At 43.7% G+C, this 20,195-nt stretch overlaps 1 protein-coding gene across 2 annotated transcripts in view; it reads left to right on the top strand.

Moving 5' to 3' along the window:
- LOC137528235 (tetratricopeptide repeat protein 16-like) overlaps positions 1 to 20,195 on the top strand; it is a 74,444-nt gene that overhangs the window by 8,252 nt on the left and 45,997 nt on the right. The window contains exons 2-4 of one of the 2 annotated variants that reach the window (XR_011023322.1): positions 1,363 to 1,453; positions 6,322 to 6,422; positions 9,771 to 9,945. Coding sequence is in view for 1 of the 2 variants with exons in the window: in XM_068249520.1 (XP_068105621.1) it covers positions 1,363 to 1,453; positions 6,322 to 6,422; positions 9,771 to 9,792 (214 nt within the window). In the remaining variant the exon portion in view is untranslated. Of the gene's footprint in view, positions 1 to 1,362; positions 1,454 to 6,321; positions 6,423 to 9,770; positions 11,162 to 20,195 lie in introns of those variants that run through there. The other variant, XM_068249520.1, reaches the window with a different exon arrangement.

The raw sequence follows: 20,195 nt of genomic DNA, 5'->3' as shown, positions 1-20,195 counted from the left end.
AGTCTGGAAACCAAATTTCTCAAAATGACTGTTCAGGGGTATAAGCATCTGCAAATTTTGATGACAGGTGGTCTATGAGGGGGCAAATTTTGTGGAACCGGTCATAAGCAGGGTGGCCTCTTAGATGACAGGATGTTTGGGGCCTGATCTGATGGATAGGAGTGCTAGGGGGGTGACAGGAGGTGATTGATGGGTGTCTCAGGGGGCGGTTAGAGGGGAAAATAGATGCAATAAATGCACTGGGGAGGTGATCGGAAGGGGGTCTGAGGGGGATCTGAGGGTTTGGCCGAGTGATCAGGAGCCCACACGGGGCAAATTAGGGCCTGATCTGATGGGTAGGTGTGCTAGGGGGTGACAGGAGGTGATTGATGGGTGTCTCAAGGTGTGATTAGAGGGGGGAAATAGATGCGAGCAATGCACTAGCGAGGTGATCAGGGCTGGGGTCTGAGGGCGTTCTGAGGTGTGGGCGGGTGATTGGGTGCCCGCAAGGGGCAGATTAGGGTCTAATCTGATGGGTAACAGTGACAGGTGGTGATAGGGGGTGATTGATGGGTAATTAGTGGGTGTTTAGAGGAGAGAAGAGATGTAAACACTGCACTTGGGAGGTGATCTGATGTCGGATCTGTGGGCGATCTATTGGTGTGGGTGGGTGATCAGATTGCCCGCAAGGGGCAGGTTAGGGGCTGATTGATGGGTGGCAGTGACAGGGGGTGATTGATGGGTGGCAGTGACAGGGTGTGATTGATAGGTGATTGACAGGTGATCAGTGGGTTATTACAGGGAATAACAGATGTAAATATTGCACTGGCGAATTGATAAAGGGGGGTCTGAGGGCAATCTGAGCGTGTGGGCGGGTGATTGGGTGCCCGCAAGGGGCAGATTAGGGTCTAATCTGATGGGTAACCGTGACAGGTGGTGATAGGGGGTGATTGATGGGTAATTAGTGGGTGTTTAGAGGAGAGAAGAGATGTAAACACTGCACTTGGGAGGTGATCTGATGTCGGATCTGCGGGCGATCTATTGGTGTGGGTGGGTGATCAGATTGCCCGCAAGGGGCAGGTTAGGGGCTGATTGATGGGTAGCAGTGACGGGGTGGTTGACGGGGTGATTGACGGGTGATTGACGGGTGATCAGGGGGATAGATGCATACAGTACACGGGGGTGGGGGGGTCTGGGGAGAATCTGAGGGGTGGGGGGGTGATCAGGAGGAAGTAGGGGGCAGATTAGGGACTACAGTGGTCTGGGGGGTGGGCAGGGCACCCATACCTTGCTCGGGGGGGGGGGGCGCAATTTTTACACCCTCGTCCTGGGTGCATTTTAACCTAGAAACTGCACTGCTTATGTGTACCATTGTTCTTTCAGCTACGAGAAAGGCCTGCTGTGCCTGTCGCAGGAGGAATGGGAGAATGCTGTCATCTCATTTTCTAAAGCCATCAACCTCTGCCCAGAAAAGGTACTGTTCTTTCTAACAGTATAAACCATGTAGTTACATGAGGAGGCGGGACTTGTAGATTACAGGATGTAGGTGGGGAGAATTTGTAAGACCTCAATCTGCTAATAGGAAATGAGCTATGGATAGATGGGCTGCAGTACAGAAGAGGAGGGGACTCAGAGATAGACTAGGAAGGATTGCACAGCACCAGACAATTTGCACCGCCCGTTATAGCTGCAGTGAGCCCCCCAAAAAACCTTCAATATAGGTGGGTAGCCTGGTATAGCTGCCCCCAGTATTGGTAGCTAGGTACAGTTGCCCCCAGTATAGGTTAGCCAGGTACAGTTGCCCCCAGGATAGGTTGGCCAGGCACTCTCTTCACTTCATGTTTCTGCCTGGTGCTGCCCCAGACTTCTGCCGCCTGGGGAAGTTGCCTCACTTGGCATCATGGGCAGACCGGGCATGGCATGGGTATTAGTGATTGGGGGTAGCGCCAGATACCGGTAGTACTTGTGGGGGTGGGGGAGATGACAGATTGATGTCTGTGTATTAGCAGCACAGGTACTATTAAATGTTTAAAAGGAAGAAAATGTGGCAGTCTCTATATCTATCTCCATACAGAGTCATCTTTCAGGTCATGCTGGTGCTGGCTCCTTTGCTCTCACTGTACTGTTCATTAATGCCATCTGGTGGTCACACTGTTGCACTGCAGATAGTTATATGTCAAGAGAGCGGAAGCCTTTTCTACAGCTGGGTGACTTCCAGTCTGCAGCACTTAACCTACAGAAAGCTTGTTCTGATGCCAACCCCTCTGAAGAGCACATAAAACTGCTGGCGGGGACATATTACCTGCAGGTGAGAGCATGGAAATAACTAACAAATTCATCTAGACCAGGGGTGTCAAACTCAAATACAAATGGGGCCAAAATTGAACACTGAGACCTAGTCGTTGGCCAACCTCAATGTCTACTGGTCACCTTATAAAGTTCCCTGGTGTCTAATGGCCTACTTCCAACGCCCATGCAGTTCTCTGGTGTCTAGTGGATCCCACCTACCCTAAACATTTCCCTATTGTTTCGTTTTTTCGCCTACCTCCCCCATATAGCTTCCCTGGTGGTCTAGAGTGGACCAAAAATAATGCAAAGTGGGGAAACCTCTTGAGGGCCAAATTTAATGGCTCTGAGGGCTTGATTTGGCCCACGGGCCGGAGTTTGACATGTACGATCTATTCTAGACAATATTAATTACATTTCCAGTAACCTTCCCCCACCCGGAAGTGTGAATGCGGCTATCCTGCCTGGCCATATGTGTGCATACTTGCAAATATTTGCAAATTACATTCCATAATTATTACATTATATGCAGCCTTACTTGCTTCTTAATGGTATTTGCTTAAAAACGGCCCTGACTTTTTATTGCACAAAGGAATTGTGTGCCTGGAGTAATATTGGTCCTGGGGGGTGCCATGCCCTTGATTAAGCCCAACACCTGAACTAAGCCACACCCCCACCATAGGCAAACACGGGGGATTACAGCTGCCCAGAATCCCCCCTCAGACCAGGGCCAGTGCAGTGTCTGGGGACAGGCACAAGTTAAGACACCAGAATATCTGCAGGCATCCTGCAGCTCACAGCACTGCCCCCTTTATTTCCCTGCTACAGTTGAGTTTTGATGGAGCAGCAGTATGTGTACAGAGCATTAGAGCAGCAGTGTGTGTACAGAGCATGGAGCAGTGGTGTGTGTACAGAGCATGGAGCAGCAGTGTGTGTACAGAGCATGGAGCAGCTTTGGGGAACTTAACAGTCAGATATGAGCACAGCCCTGTGCCCTGCTGTGTGAATGCTTCACTTTCCCCTTCATTACAGATGTCAGCTGTCCTCATTATTATCTGTATCCAAACTGCTCCTGATTGATCCCGTTGTCGATCGGGAGCAGATGGAACATTTAGGATGGGAAATTGCATTATGTGTACCCAGCATTATGTCCTACCATATTATTGTACTGTATTGTGCGTGGCTGAGGGAGACCTTTCAGGAATCCCCCCCCCCCCCCCCCCTTGAAAATCCTGGGCTTGCCCACTGGTGTTTGTGCCTCCTCCTACAGCCACAGTACTTTGCTGCATTTAGTAAATTTACTGACCTGCTTTTGGCCTTCTTGGGCTTGGTAAAAGCTTTATGTAATGCCCTTCAGTGGAATTCCCAGACGCTAACCTGAATTGGCACATGCCATATTGTATTGTGTTGTCGTGCTAGCCATTCATAGATGAAGGGACATGTGTAATTGAGCTGTACAGGGTCTTCTCAAAAAATAAGCATATTGTGATAAAGTTCATTATTTTCTGTAATGTACTGATAAACATTAGACTTTCAAATATTTTAGATTCAAATACACACAACTGAAGTAGTTCAAGCCTTTTATTGTTTTAATATTGATGATTTTGGCATACAGCTCATGAAAACCCAAAATTCCTATCTCAAAAAATTAGCATATTTCATCCGACCAATAAAAGAAAAGTGTTTTTTAAAACAAAAAAAGTCAACCTGCAAATAATTATGTTCAGTTATGCACTCAATACTTGGTCGGGAATCCTTTTGCAGAAATGACTGCTTCAATGCGGCGTGGCATGGAGGCAATCAGCCTGAGGCACTGATCAGGTGTTATGGAGGCCCAGGATGCTTCGATTGCGGCCTTAAGCTCATCCAGAGTGTTGGGTCTTGCGTCTCTCAACTTTCTCTTCACAATATCCCACAGATTCTCTATGGGGTTCAGGTCAGGAAAGTTGGCAGGCCAATTGAGCACAGTAATACCATGGTCAGTAAACCATTTACCAGTGGTTTTGGCACTGTGAGCAGGTGCCAGGTCGCGCTGAAAAATAAAATCTTCATCTCCATAAAGCTTTTCAGCAGATGGAAGCATGAAGTGCTCCAATCTCTCCTCATAGCTAGCTGCATTGACCCTGCTCTTGATAAAACACAGTGGACCAACACCAGCAGCTGACATGGCACCTCAGACCATCACTGACTGTGGGTACTTGACACTGGACTTCAGGCATTTTGGCATTTCCCTCTCCCCAGTCTTCCTCCAGACTCTGGCACCTTGATTTATGAATAACATGTAAAAGTTGCTTTCATCCGAAAAAGGTACTTTGGACCACTGAGCAACTGTCCAGTGCTGCTTCTCTGTAGCCCAGGTCAGGTGCTTCTGCCGCTGTTTCTGGTTCAAAAGTGGGTTTATGCTTCCATCTGCTGAAAAGCTTTATGGAGATGAAGATTTTATTTTTCAGCACGACCTGGCACCTGCTCACAGTGCCAAAACCACTGGTAAATGGTTTACTGACCATGGTATTACTGTGCTCAATTGGCCTGCCAACTTTCCTGACCTGAACCCCATAGAGAATCTGAGATATTGTGAAGAGAAAGTTGAGAGACGCAAGACCCAACACTCTGGATGAGCTTAAGGCCGCTATCGAAGCATACTGGGCCTCCATAACACCTGAGCAGTGCCTCAGGCTGATTGCCTCCATGCCACGCCGCATTGAAGCAGTCATTTCTGCAAAAGGATTCCCGACCAAGTATTGAGTGCATAACTGAACATAATTATTTGATGGTTGACTTTTTTTGTTTTAAAAAACACTTTTCTTTTATTGGTCGGATGAAATATGCTAATTTTTTGAGATAGGAATTTTGGGTTTTCATGAGCTGTATGCCAAAATCATCAATATTAAAACATTAACCAGTTCACCCCCAAGGGTTTTTACCCTAACGGACCAGAGCAATTTTCACCTGTCAGTGCTCCTCCCTTTTATTCCCTAATAACTATATTACTACTTATCACAAGGAAATGATCTATACCTCGTTTTTTTCGCCACTAATTAGGCTTTCTGTGGGTAGTACATTTTGCTACGAATTTTTTTATTCTAATTGCATTTTAATTGGAAAAATACCAAAAAAATGGGAAAAAATCGTTATTTCTCAGTTTTCAGCCATTATAGTTTTAAAATTAAACATGCTCCTGTTGATAAAACCAACACATTGTATTTGCCCAGTAGTCCCAATTATTAAACCGTTTAAATTATGTCCCTATCACAATGTATGGCGACAATATATTATTTTGAAATATAGGTGTTATTTTTCTGTTTTGTTTTGTTTTTGTTCTGGCCATAAATACAAGCCCCTATGTAATAAAGTAAAATTATTTTTCCCTCATACAATATAGATTAAAAAAGCTGAGTCCCTAAGGCAACTATTTATTTATTTAATTATAGCTGATTTTTTTTTAAAAGTGGGTTTTTTTTGAGGGGGGAAAGGGTGGAAATGTAATTTAATTTTATTAATATTGTGTGGATATTATGTATTTGCCTGTATGTGCAATATACTTTTTGGCCACAAGATGGCGCTAGTGAACACTCTCCCATTAGGAAGTGATCACTTTTTTTTTCTTTTTACGTTTTAGCAACTGTGACAGTTTCCTGTTTTGTGAATGGATGCGGCCGCTGTTCGCGGTCGCGTCCATTCACTCCAGGCAGTGCGATTGGGTAGAGGACCGCTCGGTCCTCTTCCCCAATCACCCAACTCGGGAACCCGATGGAAACGGCGGCGGTAGCGGCGCGGACACGTGCGGAGCGGCGGCGGGAACGCGTGACGTATTAAACCGTCATGTTGCCATTAATAGGGGAAAGCATGACGTTTTAATACGTATGCTTGCCGTTAAATGGTTAAGTCTTGAACTACTTCAGTTGTGGGTATTTGAATCTAAAATATATGAAAGTCTAATGTTTATCAGTACATTACAAAAAATAATGAACTTTATCACATTATGATAATTTTTTGAGAAGATCCTGTATATTGCTGTGGCTTCTGCGCTGATCTCACAATTGTATTACTCTGCAGGGACAGAGCCTGTTTCAGCAGATGCGGCACATGGAAGCTTTGGAGTTCTTCACTCGTGCCTCTGAGCTGCAGCCACAAAACAGACATTACCGTATGCGCAGGTAAGATGGGTCAGCTCATGTATAGCAACAAGTTTAAAGTGTAACTCCGGAGTACAAATCACCTGTAAGGAGGATGACAAATTGTCATCTCTTCAGGAAAGCACCTGTTAGGTTCCAATACAGTTGGAGCCTTTGAAATTGGATGTTGTAATTTAGGGCCGGTTTCCACTACTTCAGTGATGCGACTTCCGCCGGTGCGGAAGTCAATTGATCTCCCGATGCGCATCTCCTGATGCGGAAGTCAGTTGAGGAGAGGGGACGCGGCTGCGGGCGGATGCGGCCGTGCGAGAATCTGTAGCATGCTGCAGATTCTCAGATCGCTCCGCATCGCTCGGTACAACATGCACGCAGTGGAAACTCTTCCATTGCCGTGCATGTTTCAGGACACCTATGTAGCCGCATCACACCGCTCCTAATGGAAACGGGCCCTTAGGTTACCCTGTGTAAGTACAGCCGTCAGTTACTGTTAAAAGTCATTATCATAATTATTTAATATTTCTATGGTTTTGGGATGTGGGAGGAAACCTGAGGAGCCAGAACTGCAAGGCGAGAGTGCTATCCAGTCCACTACACCACCAGGAAAGTAAGAGCTAAAACACATTATGGGGCCTTGAGCAAAACACCACATTGATTATTAAAGAGGACTAACACCGTAACAATACTTACAGTGAACTCTGTGTATGGCTGCCATAAGGATAACACAGACAAGCTGTTACACATATAAGATCCAAGTACATATGCCAGCAATAAAATATGGTGCGCATAAGGTGAGCCCCAGAGGAAAAGAAAATACAGGTTGTCCCCGACTTACGAACGACCGCCGACATGAACGGCATGGATTCTCTGTTTCCATGGGAACAAGTCAAAAAAAAATTCAAATCAAACTTGTATTTTTTGAGAAAATCAATTTAAAAAAAAATCTAAGAAAAAAATGGCTTTTAAACTTGTATAAAAAGGCACAAAAGGCAGAGGTGACACAGAGGGGGTCACTGGAGGCACAGAAGCGGTACAGGGGACTGAGATGGCACAATGTTCCGACTTAAGAACAGATTCAGGTTAAGAACTTTTTTTTAAACAAAACTTTTTATTGATTTTGACATAAAAAGATACAAACATTGAGGGATGCACACAAGTTCACACATTCCTCGAGATTAAACATAATACAGGCAGAGAGAAAAAGATGACCTATTGGTCCAAGTATAAACCAGTACAGAATAATGACTTTACCAAACATTGCAGAATAATTTACATTCAATGATATTTGGCAGGTGGTACAATCTAAGGAGAGTTATGATTGTCTCCATCTGTGCATTGGGGAATATTGCTTCCCATGACCAATGACCAACCACACATCTTGCTGTAATTATAGAATGGCCCGTGGAGGACAATAATGTATATGTTACGGCCAGAACCCGAAGTGTGGCCACTTCGGGTTCTGGCCGGCCAATGTGCGAAGTGGCCGCAGCGCAGTGGCCAATGTTAAAAATATAATGATTACAATAAGTTCAATGTATTTTACGGCCGTCTCACTGCGGCCAAATGTATTACAACTTGGTTAATTTAATGAAATGAAGCCGGCGGCAATGTAATAGATGAAGCCGCCGGCTTTCGCACTGACTCCTATCCTCCTCCCCCCCCCCCTCTCTCCTCTCCCTGCCTCCTACACAATACGGAGCAGCCGGGGACATGCATGTCCCCGAGAGTCGTTCGTCGCTGCAGGGAAATCCTGCCGTTCCTGCAGAGCGGGTGCTGGCAGAAGCAATGTCTGCAGCCTCCCTGCTCTGCTTCCCCCGCCGCGACGAACGACTCTCGGGGACATGCATGTCCCCGGCTGCTCCGTATTGTATAGGAGGCAGGCAGAGGAGAGAGGCGGGGGGGGGGGGGGGAAGGAGGAGGAGGCAATGCTAAAGCCGACGGCTTCATTACATTAACTTAACTAAAGTTGTAATACATTTGGCCGCAGCGAGACAGCCATAGAATACATTGAACTTATTGTAATCATTACATTTCTAACATTGGCCGCTGCGCTGCGGCCACTTAGCACATTGGCCGGCCAGAACCCGAAGTGGCCACACTTCGGGTTCTGGCCGTAACATATATATAGAACAGTGTCTCTCTGTGAAGAAAGGACACTATTATAAGTCTAGTATGACCCACCGGCCTATTTGAGCTTCCAGTGAAGGGCTATTAGTTGTGCTGAAAGAAAGGAAGAAAAGAGAGGTTATAAATAAAAGGTAAGTAAATCAGAAGAAGAAAAATGGAAAGATTTGGGCCCCCGGGGCCCCCACTTCCTTAACTCATCCTGTTAATTAACGAAACCGGCCAGCTCTTTCCAGACCATCCAGCCAGACCATATTTTGTCAAACTTGGCAGGACATCCCCGGCTAGCATATGTAAGTTTATAGAGTGGTAGCACTTTATTGATCTCATTGATCGTCCCCGCTCGCCGTGCGTGCGTCGGTTTTCGATCCCCTGCTCGTCCCCACCCGGCGCCGCTTATCTTCCGCTCAATTTTCTGCCATTGTCCCCTTGTGGGGAACGAGCAGGGAATTGGCGGCTCACAGATCGGACCTGTCGGAACTTATCAATCGAGCTGCATCAGCGGCTCGATTGATAAGGAACATCGCCTTACACTAAGCCCTTAACACTGGCCTCCCTATCTTCAATAACATTTAAAGAGACTGTTAGGCTTAAAATTGACTTGTCATAAAATAACCCCTCTTATTAACCACTTAAGCCCTCAGTCTTTTTCACTTGATGCATCCGAGCAATGTTCACCTCCCATTCATTAGCCTATAACTTTATCACTACTTCTCACAATGAACTGATCTATATCTTGTTTTTTCTGCCACCAATTAGGCTTTCTTTGGGGGGTACATTTTGCTAAGAGCTACCTAACAGTAAGAATAAGAAAAACACTGAAAAAATTCATTATTTCTCAGTTTTCGGCCATTATAGTTTTAAAATAATACATGCCTCCATAATTAAAACCCACGTATTGTATTTGCCCATTTGTCCCGGTTATTTCACCGTTTAAATTATGTCCCTATCACAATGTATGGCGACAATATTTTATTTTGAAATAAAAGAGCATTTTTTCCATTTTGCATCCATCACTATTTACAAGCATATAAAAAAAATAGAAATATTTCATCTTTACATTGATATTCAAAAAGTTTAGACCCTTAGGTAAATATCTGTATAATTTTTTTTTTTTTTTATTGTAATGTTTTTTTGTTTTTTTTTATTAAACATTTTATGTGGGTATTTTTGGGAGGGTGGGATGTAAATAGTGTTTAATTTGGGGAAATATATGTGTATTTTAATTTTTTTTTTTTTTACTTTTAGATGTAGTTTTACTTTTTGTTGAAATAAGAACAGAGGATGTGTGGCACTTCCCCTTTAAATGTGACTGGAAATGTAGAGAAGTGGTCTACAGTGGTATAGCCACAAGTCTGCAGTGCTCACCTGAGCCTGATGCTATAGATGCAAGACGTGTGCTCCGCTTGTGTGGCAGAAGAAGGCAAGTAGATCGTATAATCAAAAGATAAAGGAAAGCGTGCACCTTCCGTCTGTCATGTGCATTTATTGTGAAAAACGTCATCAAATGGCATACAGTATCTCACAAACGGTACTGGCATACCTATGTGGCGTGGTTCTCATTGCTGGTGGCAGAGGTGGGAGTGGGGATGACGGTGGGCCTAGCGACGGCCGTTTCGCGTCCTAGACGGACACATGGTCACGCTGCGTTCCAAGTATCCGTCTAGGACGCGATCTGCGTTTGATACATATTACTTATCCGCCCTTGGTGGAGGGGTACGCCCCCTTTTTTCTCCTGTCTACAGAGAGCGACTTTTATACCCGAGTGGGGTCGGGTACCAATTCTCCCCACCTGCCTTTCAAGTGGTTGCCTGCTGGTGACCCTTTTTTGTGAGTATAATTCTGCACGAACTATTTAGACAGATTTTCTCTGTTAAAACTATATTGCACTATTGGGCTCTCGGTGCCCTGTTTTTTTCTTTTGTTTTACAAGGTTGGATGTACACTCGAGGAAGGGGGTGACCCCGAAACATGTCGTGTTTGCAACTTTTTGAATAAACGCAAGTTTATTATCGCCAGTGGAGTGCCGACCTCGATTTTTGTTACTGTGTACAGAGTTGTGGAGTTAAAAACAAGAAACACCAAGAGCCCCAATAATGTAATATGTACTGGTAAATGGTCACTAGATAGAGTAAATATTGATACTCACAAACCAGAGTTACCATTAGGCAACCACTGTAAGGGCAGGTGGGGAGATTTCCAATACAGGACACACCCCTAATGGTCAGCTGACCGAGGTGATGTCACAGAGTAATCCAGGTTAACCCCGTAGGGTCAGTCCATACAAATTCTTACTGGGCACTACACATGAAATGTCTACCCTGCTAAAAACACCAAGGTAAACATGAGCGAAAGCATACATAAGCCTAAGCAGAAATACAGTAAACTTGAGGAAGGGGGTGACCCCGAAACATGTCCTGTTTGCAACTTTTTGAATAAATGCAAGTTTATTATCACCAGTGGAGTGCCGACCTCGATTTTTGTTACTGTGTACCTGAGATGGGCACACAAAAAACGTTATACTTACCTGGGGCTTCCTCCAGTCCCATGATCACCAATACATTCCTCGCCGTCCTCCCGATTGCCTCAGTTCCTCTGGTATCAGTCCCGGTAATCTGGCTCAGTCACGCCTGTCGGCTCTTCTGCAGATGTGCGGTGCATCTGCACATGCACAAAAGAGCCGACTGGGGCGACTAAGCCATATTACCGGGCACATCGGTGCCCACAAGGCTGGAGGAAACCCCGGGTAAGTATAAAATCTTTTAGTGTGCCCCTCTCAGGTACACTTTAAAGAGGAACTTTAACCCAGGGTTTAACTTCATACCAATCAGTAGCTGATACCTCCTTTCCCTCAAGAAATCTCAAATGTGTGTGTGTGTGTGTGTGTGTGTGTGTGTGTGTGTGTGTGTGTGTATGTGCGTGCGTGCGGGGGGGTGTTCCAACTGTCAGGCAAGCAGTATTTCCTTCTGTGCGTAGAGCTCTCCCTTAAACGAACATTCCGCACAGGTCACCTGGCAGAACTATAGATGTCACCACCAGTGATAAATTTCAGAATGTAAATCAGGGAGCTGAAAGATTTTATAATGGGCAAACACTAACCAGTACCAGGTGACCATATTACAGACTATAATTTGATGTACATATTCTCTGTTTTAGTTTTTTTAGGGAGGGATCATACTTTTCCTGGGCATGTAGGGAAACTGAAATAAGGTTCGTCATTAAAGTGTACCAGAGTTGTCAGAATACAGATTTGATTCTTACCTGGGGCTTCCTCCAGCCCCATTAGCACATCAAGTACCTCACACGGCCTGCCATTCAGCCGCGATCAGCCCAGGTAACTGGTTCAGTCCCGTCAGTTGGGGTCTTCTCCGCATGCGCGGACCTCCGGCACATGGGCAGAAGACCATGACTGAACCAGTTATCGGGGCTGATCGCGGCTGAGCGGCAAACCGTGGGAGGACAATGAGGGACTTGGACATGCTTATGGGGCTGGAGGAAGCCCCTGGTAAGTATCAAATCTTTGTATTCTAACAGCTCTGGTTGCCTTTAGTTAATGTGACGTATAGAGCTGAGATAGATGAATTGTCACTTTTTCTCAGCAATAATGGAGTTTCATTTCAAAGCCATTCTGAACTCGCTAGGTCTTCTCAAATGCTCCAGCAATGATGACACTCTGGAGCTTCTGACGACCGGTGTTTACTATCTTGTGGAGGCCTCCTATAGCCACTTCCAGGAGGGGTCTTGGTATGCAAGCTTTTTATATTCTCACTTCATTGCTTACTGGGGGGTAACACTGCGGTCATAGCCACTGACCTCCACTCAATGGGCTTGATTCACAAAGCATTGCTAACCATTGCACCACGCTGGTGAAAAGCCAGTTTAGGCATGATAAGTTTAGGCATGCTAAGTTTGGATACGTTTAGATCGCATACAAAGTCCCGCACGCAAAGCAGCGCCATTAAACTCTATGCGAAGTGCACAAGACTCTGCTAGCGCAAAACTTTTGATCAGCTGTGCACTGCGGTGCTAACCCATTTGGGCTTAAACTTATCATGCCTAAACTTATCACACCTAAACTTATCACACCTAAACTTATCATGCCTAAACTGAGTTTAGGCATGATAAAGGGCTTTTCACCAGCGTGCTAACTGTTAGCACCGCTTTGTGAATCAGGCCCAATGTGTGGAATGATGGTGGGAGTAGTTTGGATGAGTGACGGGTCGGGCGAGACAGGATATTAGAGCAAAACAAGGGTTTTCTGGCACATGGAGCAGACACGGTCGTAACTTAAACCTCACCGCCCTCCCAGCAACACTGTCGGCCAGGCCCCCCCATCAAGTGTACGAGAGAAATCGCCAGCGGGAGACTTGGGCGCAGGATACAGCCAATATACGGCTTACCCTGCTCGTGCTCAAGTCCCGACGGCGTTAATTACTATTCCCCCTCCAGGTCCACGTGGATGGTGGGGAATGATGTAATTCAGCTTCCAGCTATTGCTATCGCAGTGTTTTAACCCTTTCCACTCGTATGTCCCGCATAACGGGACATCGTGAATTCCGCGTTGCACTCGTATGTCCCGATATGCGGGACATCCCTGCAGCGGCGGCTTGCAGCGCATCGTGACCACCGCAAATGTATTACTACATGCCCACACTGTCAGTGCCCCCCAGGTGACATTTATATTTAATTGTCACTTCCTTTTCTTTCCTGTTTTTTTTATTTATTTTTTATAAAAAGTAGTTGCTGGTTCATCTTTGCAAATTCCATTCTGCAAAAAAAAATGAAAAATAATTGCAGATTATTTTTTTTTCTTGCAGATTGCCTGCAAATAATGAATGGCATCCTATGGGATGGACTGGGGGAGGGTGTAAATAGTAGCCAGTATTTTATTGCTAATCTGCCCAATCGAAATACCAACGATTGCATTGTGTGTAGGGACAGTAAGACCCCGGGTGGCGGGCATAAAACCACCTATTATTGCGAAACTTGCTCACGCAGGCCCGGATTACACCCAGGAAACTGTTTTTCAATTTACCATACATTGGCTTTCTCCTCTGCTACCAGCCAATAGGAGATGCCAAGCTGTCCAAATAAGGTATCAAATTAAACGTTATAATGTGTTCTTTAAAATAAGATATACACTGTTACGTTCCATGTTAAAATGAGAGAGTAAGAGGGAGAGCGCATTCCTTTAGGAAAGAGCTTCGAGTGGAAAGGGTTAAAAGTAACTCCAGCTCAGTCTTCTTACTCACTGTGCGTCGCTATAGCTGCAATACCTATTATGGTCTATGGTGGCGCCAGCTGCACTGAAATCTCCTGCGCTATAATCCACGTGCTCGCCCCGTCACGTGCCTCTGCAAACCCCCACAAACACAGATGACAGTACATTACTGCATTAGTGCTAAATGAGGCTGAAGTGAGTCGCAGTTCTTCAGGCTCCATGGCTGTTTGGCTAGATGAAGGTGTCCCATATCCCCAAAGTTGAAGACTGTTGGAGGTGAGGATGGGGGGAGCGGTCAGGCAGAAGGGTGTACACCCTTAATTTAATTAGTGGAATGATATAATAGTTAAAAAAAAGCTTAACTTTAAATGGTGTGTCTAATCAGAGCAGAGGAGAAAAATTGACTCTAATTATATTTTAAAGCCACCTTCAGATATAGATCTAAATATAATACCTCCAGTGGCAGGCCATCTGGTCTCTCAATCATAAGGGCTCCCTTAATGTAACTAAGCAGGAACATGGATTCAAGATCATCACCCAATGGTACAGGACACCTTCTGTGCTCAGCAAATTTGTGCAGGAGTTGCGGATACATGCTGGATTGTGGTTCTTCAGGAGCCGATTAACTGCATGTGTTCTGGCATGGCCCTCACCTGTCCACCTTTTGGACTCAAGTTCATAAGTGGACAGAGGAAATTGCCTCTACACAGATTCATAAGACCCCTGAATTTTTCTATTTGGCATTCTGACCCTTTTTCATGTAATAAATACTAGAAATGTATTCTTTTACACCTAGTTAACGCGGCCTGTGCGACCATTCCTTTTTTGTGGAAGAAACTGGACCTCCCTCATAGGTAAACACAGGGGGGATTACAGCTGCCCAGAATCCCCCCTTCAGACCAGGTCTGGGGACAGGCATAAGTTGAGAGAGCAGAATGTCTGCAGGCATCCTGCATCACACAGCACTGACCCCTTTCTTTCCCTGCTACAGTTGACTTTGGATGGAGCAGCAATGTGTACATAGCATGGAGCAGCTCTGGGGAACTTTACAGAGCTCAAAGCCAGGTATGAGCACAGCCCTGTGTCCCTGCTGGGTGAATGTTTCACTTTCCCTTTATTAGCAATGTCGGCTGTCCTTATTATCTGTATCCACTGCTCCCGATCGAATCCGTTGTCGGTCTTTCAGTTGGACGGGAAATTGCATTATGTGTACCCAGCATGATATCCTACCATATTATTATACTGTATTGTGCGTGGCTGAGGGAGACCTTACAGGAATCCCCCTCTTGAAAATCCTGGGTTTGCCCCTAATGTCCCCCAGTGGCTTGCCAGGTTAGACAAAACTGTGCAGATGGAGATCTTCTTTCTTTCTCAAGATAGAACAGAGAAATTTACACAGACTTTGGCCACCTGGGAGATGTTTAAATATTCAGAGGATTATAGAGCATTGGTGCAACTTGCCTAACCTGGTATATGATACTCCTGTTCCTTTTTCTATCTTCATACCTTTTCTTTTTCTCTTTCTCCTCTTCTTCTTTCACCTCTTTCCTCCTGATACTGAGGTGAGGAGCGGCACTTGTTACCACCTAATGGTGTTGGTGCAGTGACACCATGGACCTATGTCTCTACTGCATTTCCTTGTATCGTAGGAATTCCTGATGTTTCATGTTTCATCACTATTGCTATGACGTGTAGATATTCTGTTATGTGCCTTTAACCACTTCAGCCTTTAGTCATTATTCACCTTATGCATCCTAGCAATTTTCACCTCCCACTCATTCGCCAATAACGTTATCACTACTTATCACCATGAATCGATCTATATCCTTTCTTTGGGTGGTACATTTTGCTTAGAAGTATTTTTTTTCTAAATGCATTTTAAACGGGAATATTAAGAAAAATTAAAAAAAAATCATTATTTCTCAGTTTTCGGCCATTATAGCTTTAAAATAATACATGCTACCATAATTAAAACCTACGTATTTTATTTGCTCATTTGTCCCGGTTACTACACCATTTAAATTATGTCCCTATCACAATGTATGGCGCCAATATTTTATTTGGAAATAAAGGTGCATTTTTTTGCGTCCATCACTATTTACAAGCTTATAATTTAAAAAAATATTAGTAATATAGCCTCTTCACATGCATATTCAAAAAGTTCAGACCCTTAGGTAACTATTTATGTTTTTGTTTTTTTATTGTAGTTATTTTTTTTTCATTCAAAATTTTATTTGGGTAATTTTTGGTGTGGGAGGTAAACAGTTAGTTTTAAATGTAATAATGTATGTTTATTTAATAAAAAAACGTATGTAGATGTAGTTTTACTATTTGGCCACAAGATGGCCACAGTCTTTTCTTTTCTTTTTTTAGCCTTGGAAGCGAGCACTCTCGCTTCCAGGAAGTATAGGGAGGACAGGAAACTTTTTTTTTTCTTCACAAAGATCACAGCTTCTCAAAGAAGCCGTCGCTCTTTCTAGCGGGGGCATAGATCTTATGAATGGGAACTATTTTCCCATTCATTGACCTCTAGGCTACCGGGCTGTGGCACAGGAGCGTGCAGCAGCAGCCTTTTGGACGTGACAGTCACGTTCAAAAGGCTAAAATGGTTAGTTGTGTTTTTTTATATAATTGTTATTATTCATATGTCTTTCTTATTGCAATGAGTGTTGTTACGCTTATGTTGTAAAGCTGACATTTTTCAATAAAGTGCTAAATGTTTAAAAAAATCAAATAAATTAATACCTCACAGCTTGTTGGTTAGAATGGTCAAAGATTACCTTTTTAGCATGACATGAGATTTTTTTTTTTTTTTTTTGTAGCTAAAAATGTTGCCTTAAAATGTAATCACATCACCAGATACAGGTATCTAAAAGAGAATCTGCAGTGAAAATAAATGTATGATATAATAAACTGTATGTGTAGTACAGCTAAGAAATAGAACATTAGTAGCAAAGCACAGAGTTTTATATTGTTTCCAGTACAGAAAGAGTTAAAAAAACTTCAGTTGTTATCTGTGCAAAAGAGCTTCTCTGAGCTCTCTGACCCAACTTGGATGGGGAGACAGTCCTATTTTCTGAAGCACTTATACATCAAAGAAACAGTGAGACTCAGCTTCAGATAAGGTTTTACTGCAGGGGAGTTCAAAGGGTCATTAGCTCTGCTCTATTTCATAGTTGAAAATACAGTGGCCCTTATGCAATTCATTTTTCCACCTTCTTCCTAGGAGAAAAATTTTCATCTTTGATTTAAAATAACTTTTTAGCACTTTGCAATGGAAAAAAAAGTATCAAAAAGTAGGTTAAAAGGTGCTATCAAAATTATTTTGAGTATATTTTTTTTTCCTTGCTGGTGGTTTAACCACTTCACCACTGAGGGGTTTTACCTTCTGAGCACCAGAGCAATTTTCACCTTTCAGCGCTCCTTCCATTCATTCGTCTATAACTTTATCATTACTTATCACAATGAAATGAACTATATCTTGTTTTTTCCGCCACCAATTAGGCTTTTTTTTAGGTGGGGCATTATGCCAAGAATTATTTTATTATAAATGTGTTTTAATGGGAAAATAGGAAAAATGTGGGAAAAAATTAATTATTTTTCAGTTTTCGGCCATTATAGTTTTTAAATAATGCATGCTACTGTAATTAAAACCCATGAAATTTATTTGCCCTTTTGTCCCGGTTATAAAACTGTTTAAATTATGTCCCTATCACAATGTTTGGCGCCAATATTTTTTTGGGAAATAAAGGTGCATTTTTTTCAGTTTTGCGTCCATTCCTAATTACAAGCCCATAGTTTATACAGTAACAGTGTTGTAACCTCCTGACATAAATATTTAAAAGTTCAGTCCCTAAGGTAACTATTTATGTATTTTTTTAAATTGTAAATTTTTTTAAAAATTTTTTTATTACAAAAAAACAAAACAAACGGGGAGTGTGGGAGGTAATGAGTTAATTTTTTGTGTATAAGTAATTCATTTGTATGTGAAAAATGTTTACGGTGTAGTTTTACTATTTGGCCACAAGATGGCAACAGTAACTTTTTGTTTAATCTTTAATGCGACTAGAAGGCTGGGTAAGCGGAAGTACTAGGAGGCTGGGTAAGTTTTTTTTTTTCACAATGATCGCGCTGCTTAGCGGAAAAGCAGCGGATCATTGCGGGGCTTAGATCAACGAATGGGAATGGATTTTCCCGTTCATTGATCTCCGGGCCAGCGGCGGGCGGCGTGTTTACCCGCGGGAGTGCGCGTGGGCAGCGGCGGCAGCGCGGAAAGTACAGATTTCTCCGTCCCTAGGGGTTAAAGGATGGAAAAAGGGACAGAGAAATTCGTACGGACGGGGATAAAGTGGTTAAAAGAGATTTTACTGACCAGTTTTAAAAGATCACCTAGGAGAAAACTCAGGTGAAAAACTAAATTGCATATGGCCCAGTGTGTCGTTTGTAATTGCAAATGTGACAGAATGATGCAAGGTTATAAAAAAAATCTATATAATCAAAAATAAAAAATATGCAACTCTTTTCTTTGATACTACTTCTATTAACTATCATACTTTTTTTATTTGTTTGTTTTTGCTTCAATGTCACTTTAAAAGGAGCTAGTTTCAGGTTCTGTATATGGGGCTAATCTGCTGCTTGGATTGCATCATTCTGCTGTTCAAATTGCAAAGGGGAATGGACAGACTGAAGTTCTCTAAGGGGATTACAGCCTGCAACAATGACAGCTTTAAAAGGAAAAAACACAAAGACCGAGAGCCCAATATGGTGTAGTATGTCAACAATCAGATGGAGACAAAATAAAAGTAAATGATGGATGTACTCACAAGTCTGGGTTACCACAAAGGCAACCACTGTAACTGCAGGTGGAGACAATTAGAACCTGACCCCACTCAGGTGTTTAAAAATGTCGCTCTCTGTAGACGGAAAAATGGGGAAAGACCCCCTCCACCTGGGGTGGACTATTCAGCGATAAAACAAGAGTGACAGAGGCGCCAACAAGTATAAAATGATTAAAACCCGCTTAAAAGGAGGGGTGCAGGTGGATGCACCACTCAGATAAAAATAGACCAGCCAATAAGCCGTTAATTAATAACAGTAAAATTTATTGGGGATTCTCCGTTTCACGGGCAATATATATATAAAAATCTACAAAAACAAGGAAAATTACACAAGATAATCCGAGTATCTGAACTTCTATATGAGAAGAGAAATGCTAATTTGCTCTTCTCCCCCCAGAATGGCCATAGACTGTGGTACTGACATTAGTGGTGTTACCCATTATTCTATACATTATTTGTACCTATAGGAAACACACTTTTATCAGAGGAATAAAAACACAGACACAGTTAAGATTAATACATATATTATAAAGAAAGAAGAAATATGAGATAATTCAACCAGAAAATACATTCATAAAATGTACAAAACTGTACAATACCCTCACATATCCCAGTTGATCCAGAGGAAGGCGAAAAACCCTTCAAGGCCTGGGCCAATTGGCCATAAAAGGGAAAAAATTCCTTCCCGACTCCAAATGGCAGTCAGATAAAATCCCTGGATCAACACCCCTAGAATTTTACATTCCCCCCCACACACCTTTTAGGTAGCCAGGGTGCCCCCCTTTGAGTTAGCCAGAGTGCCCCCCCTTTAGGTAGCTGGCATGACCCCCTTTTATATAGCCAGATTACCCCCCTTTTAGTTAGCCAGATTGCCCCCTTTTAGTTAGCTAGAGTGTCCCCCTTTTAGTTAGCCAGAGTGCCCCCCCTCTTTTAAATAGCCAAATTGCCCCCCTTTTAGTTATCCAGATTTTCCCCCTATTAGTTAGCCAGATTGCCCACCTTTAAGGTAGCCAGAGTGTCCCCTTTTAGTTAGCCAGCATGCCCCCCCTTTTAGTTAGCCAGATTGCCCCCTTTTAGTTAGCCAGGGTGTCCCCCTTTTAGTTAGCCATAGTGTCCCCCTTTTATTTAGCCAGAGTGTCCCCCTTTTATTTAGCCAGAGTGTCCCCCTTTTAGTTAGCCAGATTGCCCCCCTTTTAGTTAGCCAGATTGCCCCCTTTTAGTTAGCCAGATTTCCCCCCATTTTAGTTAGCCAGATTGCCCCCCTTTTAGTTAGCCAGATTGCCCCCCTTTTAGTTAGCCAGATTGCCTCCCTTTTAGTTAGCCAGATTGCCCCCTTTTAGTTAGCCAGCATTCCCCCCTTTTAGTTAGCCAGCATTCCCCCTTTTAGTTAGCCAGAATGACACCTTTTAGGTAGCCAGAGTGCCCTCCAATTTAAGTAGCCAGAGTGAAAGCTCTCCCCCCCCCCCCCTATTTAGGTAGCCAGAGTGGCCAGATGTGACTGGGTGCAGCGATGGGACTCCTGCAGAGGGGACAGGTCCGGCTCTCCTGCAGCCAACGATCGATGCAGGTCTGGTGGAATTGGTGGTTGCACGGAAGTCGTCTGCAAGGAGAACA

Source organism: Hyperolius riggenbachi, chromosome 8 (genome assembly GCF_040937935.1).
Source record: "Hyperolius riggenbachi isolate aHypRig1 chromosome 8, aHypRig1.pri, whole genome shotgun sequence".
Taxonomy (NCBI): domain Eukaryota; kingdom Metazoa; phylum Chordata; class Amphibia; order Anura; family Hyperoliidae; genus Hyperolius; species Hyperolius riggenbachi.
The sequence above is the reverse complement of the archived record's forward strand: the minus strand, read 5'-3'. Positions and strand labels throughout refer to the sequence as shown.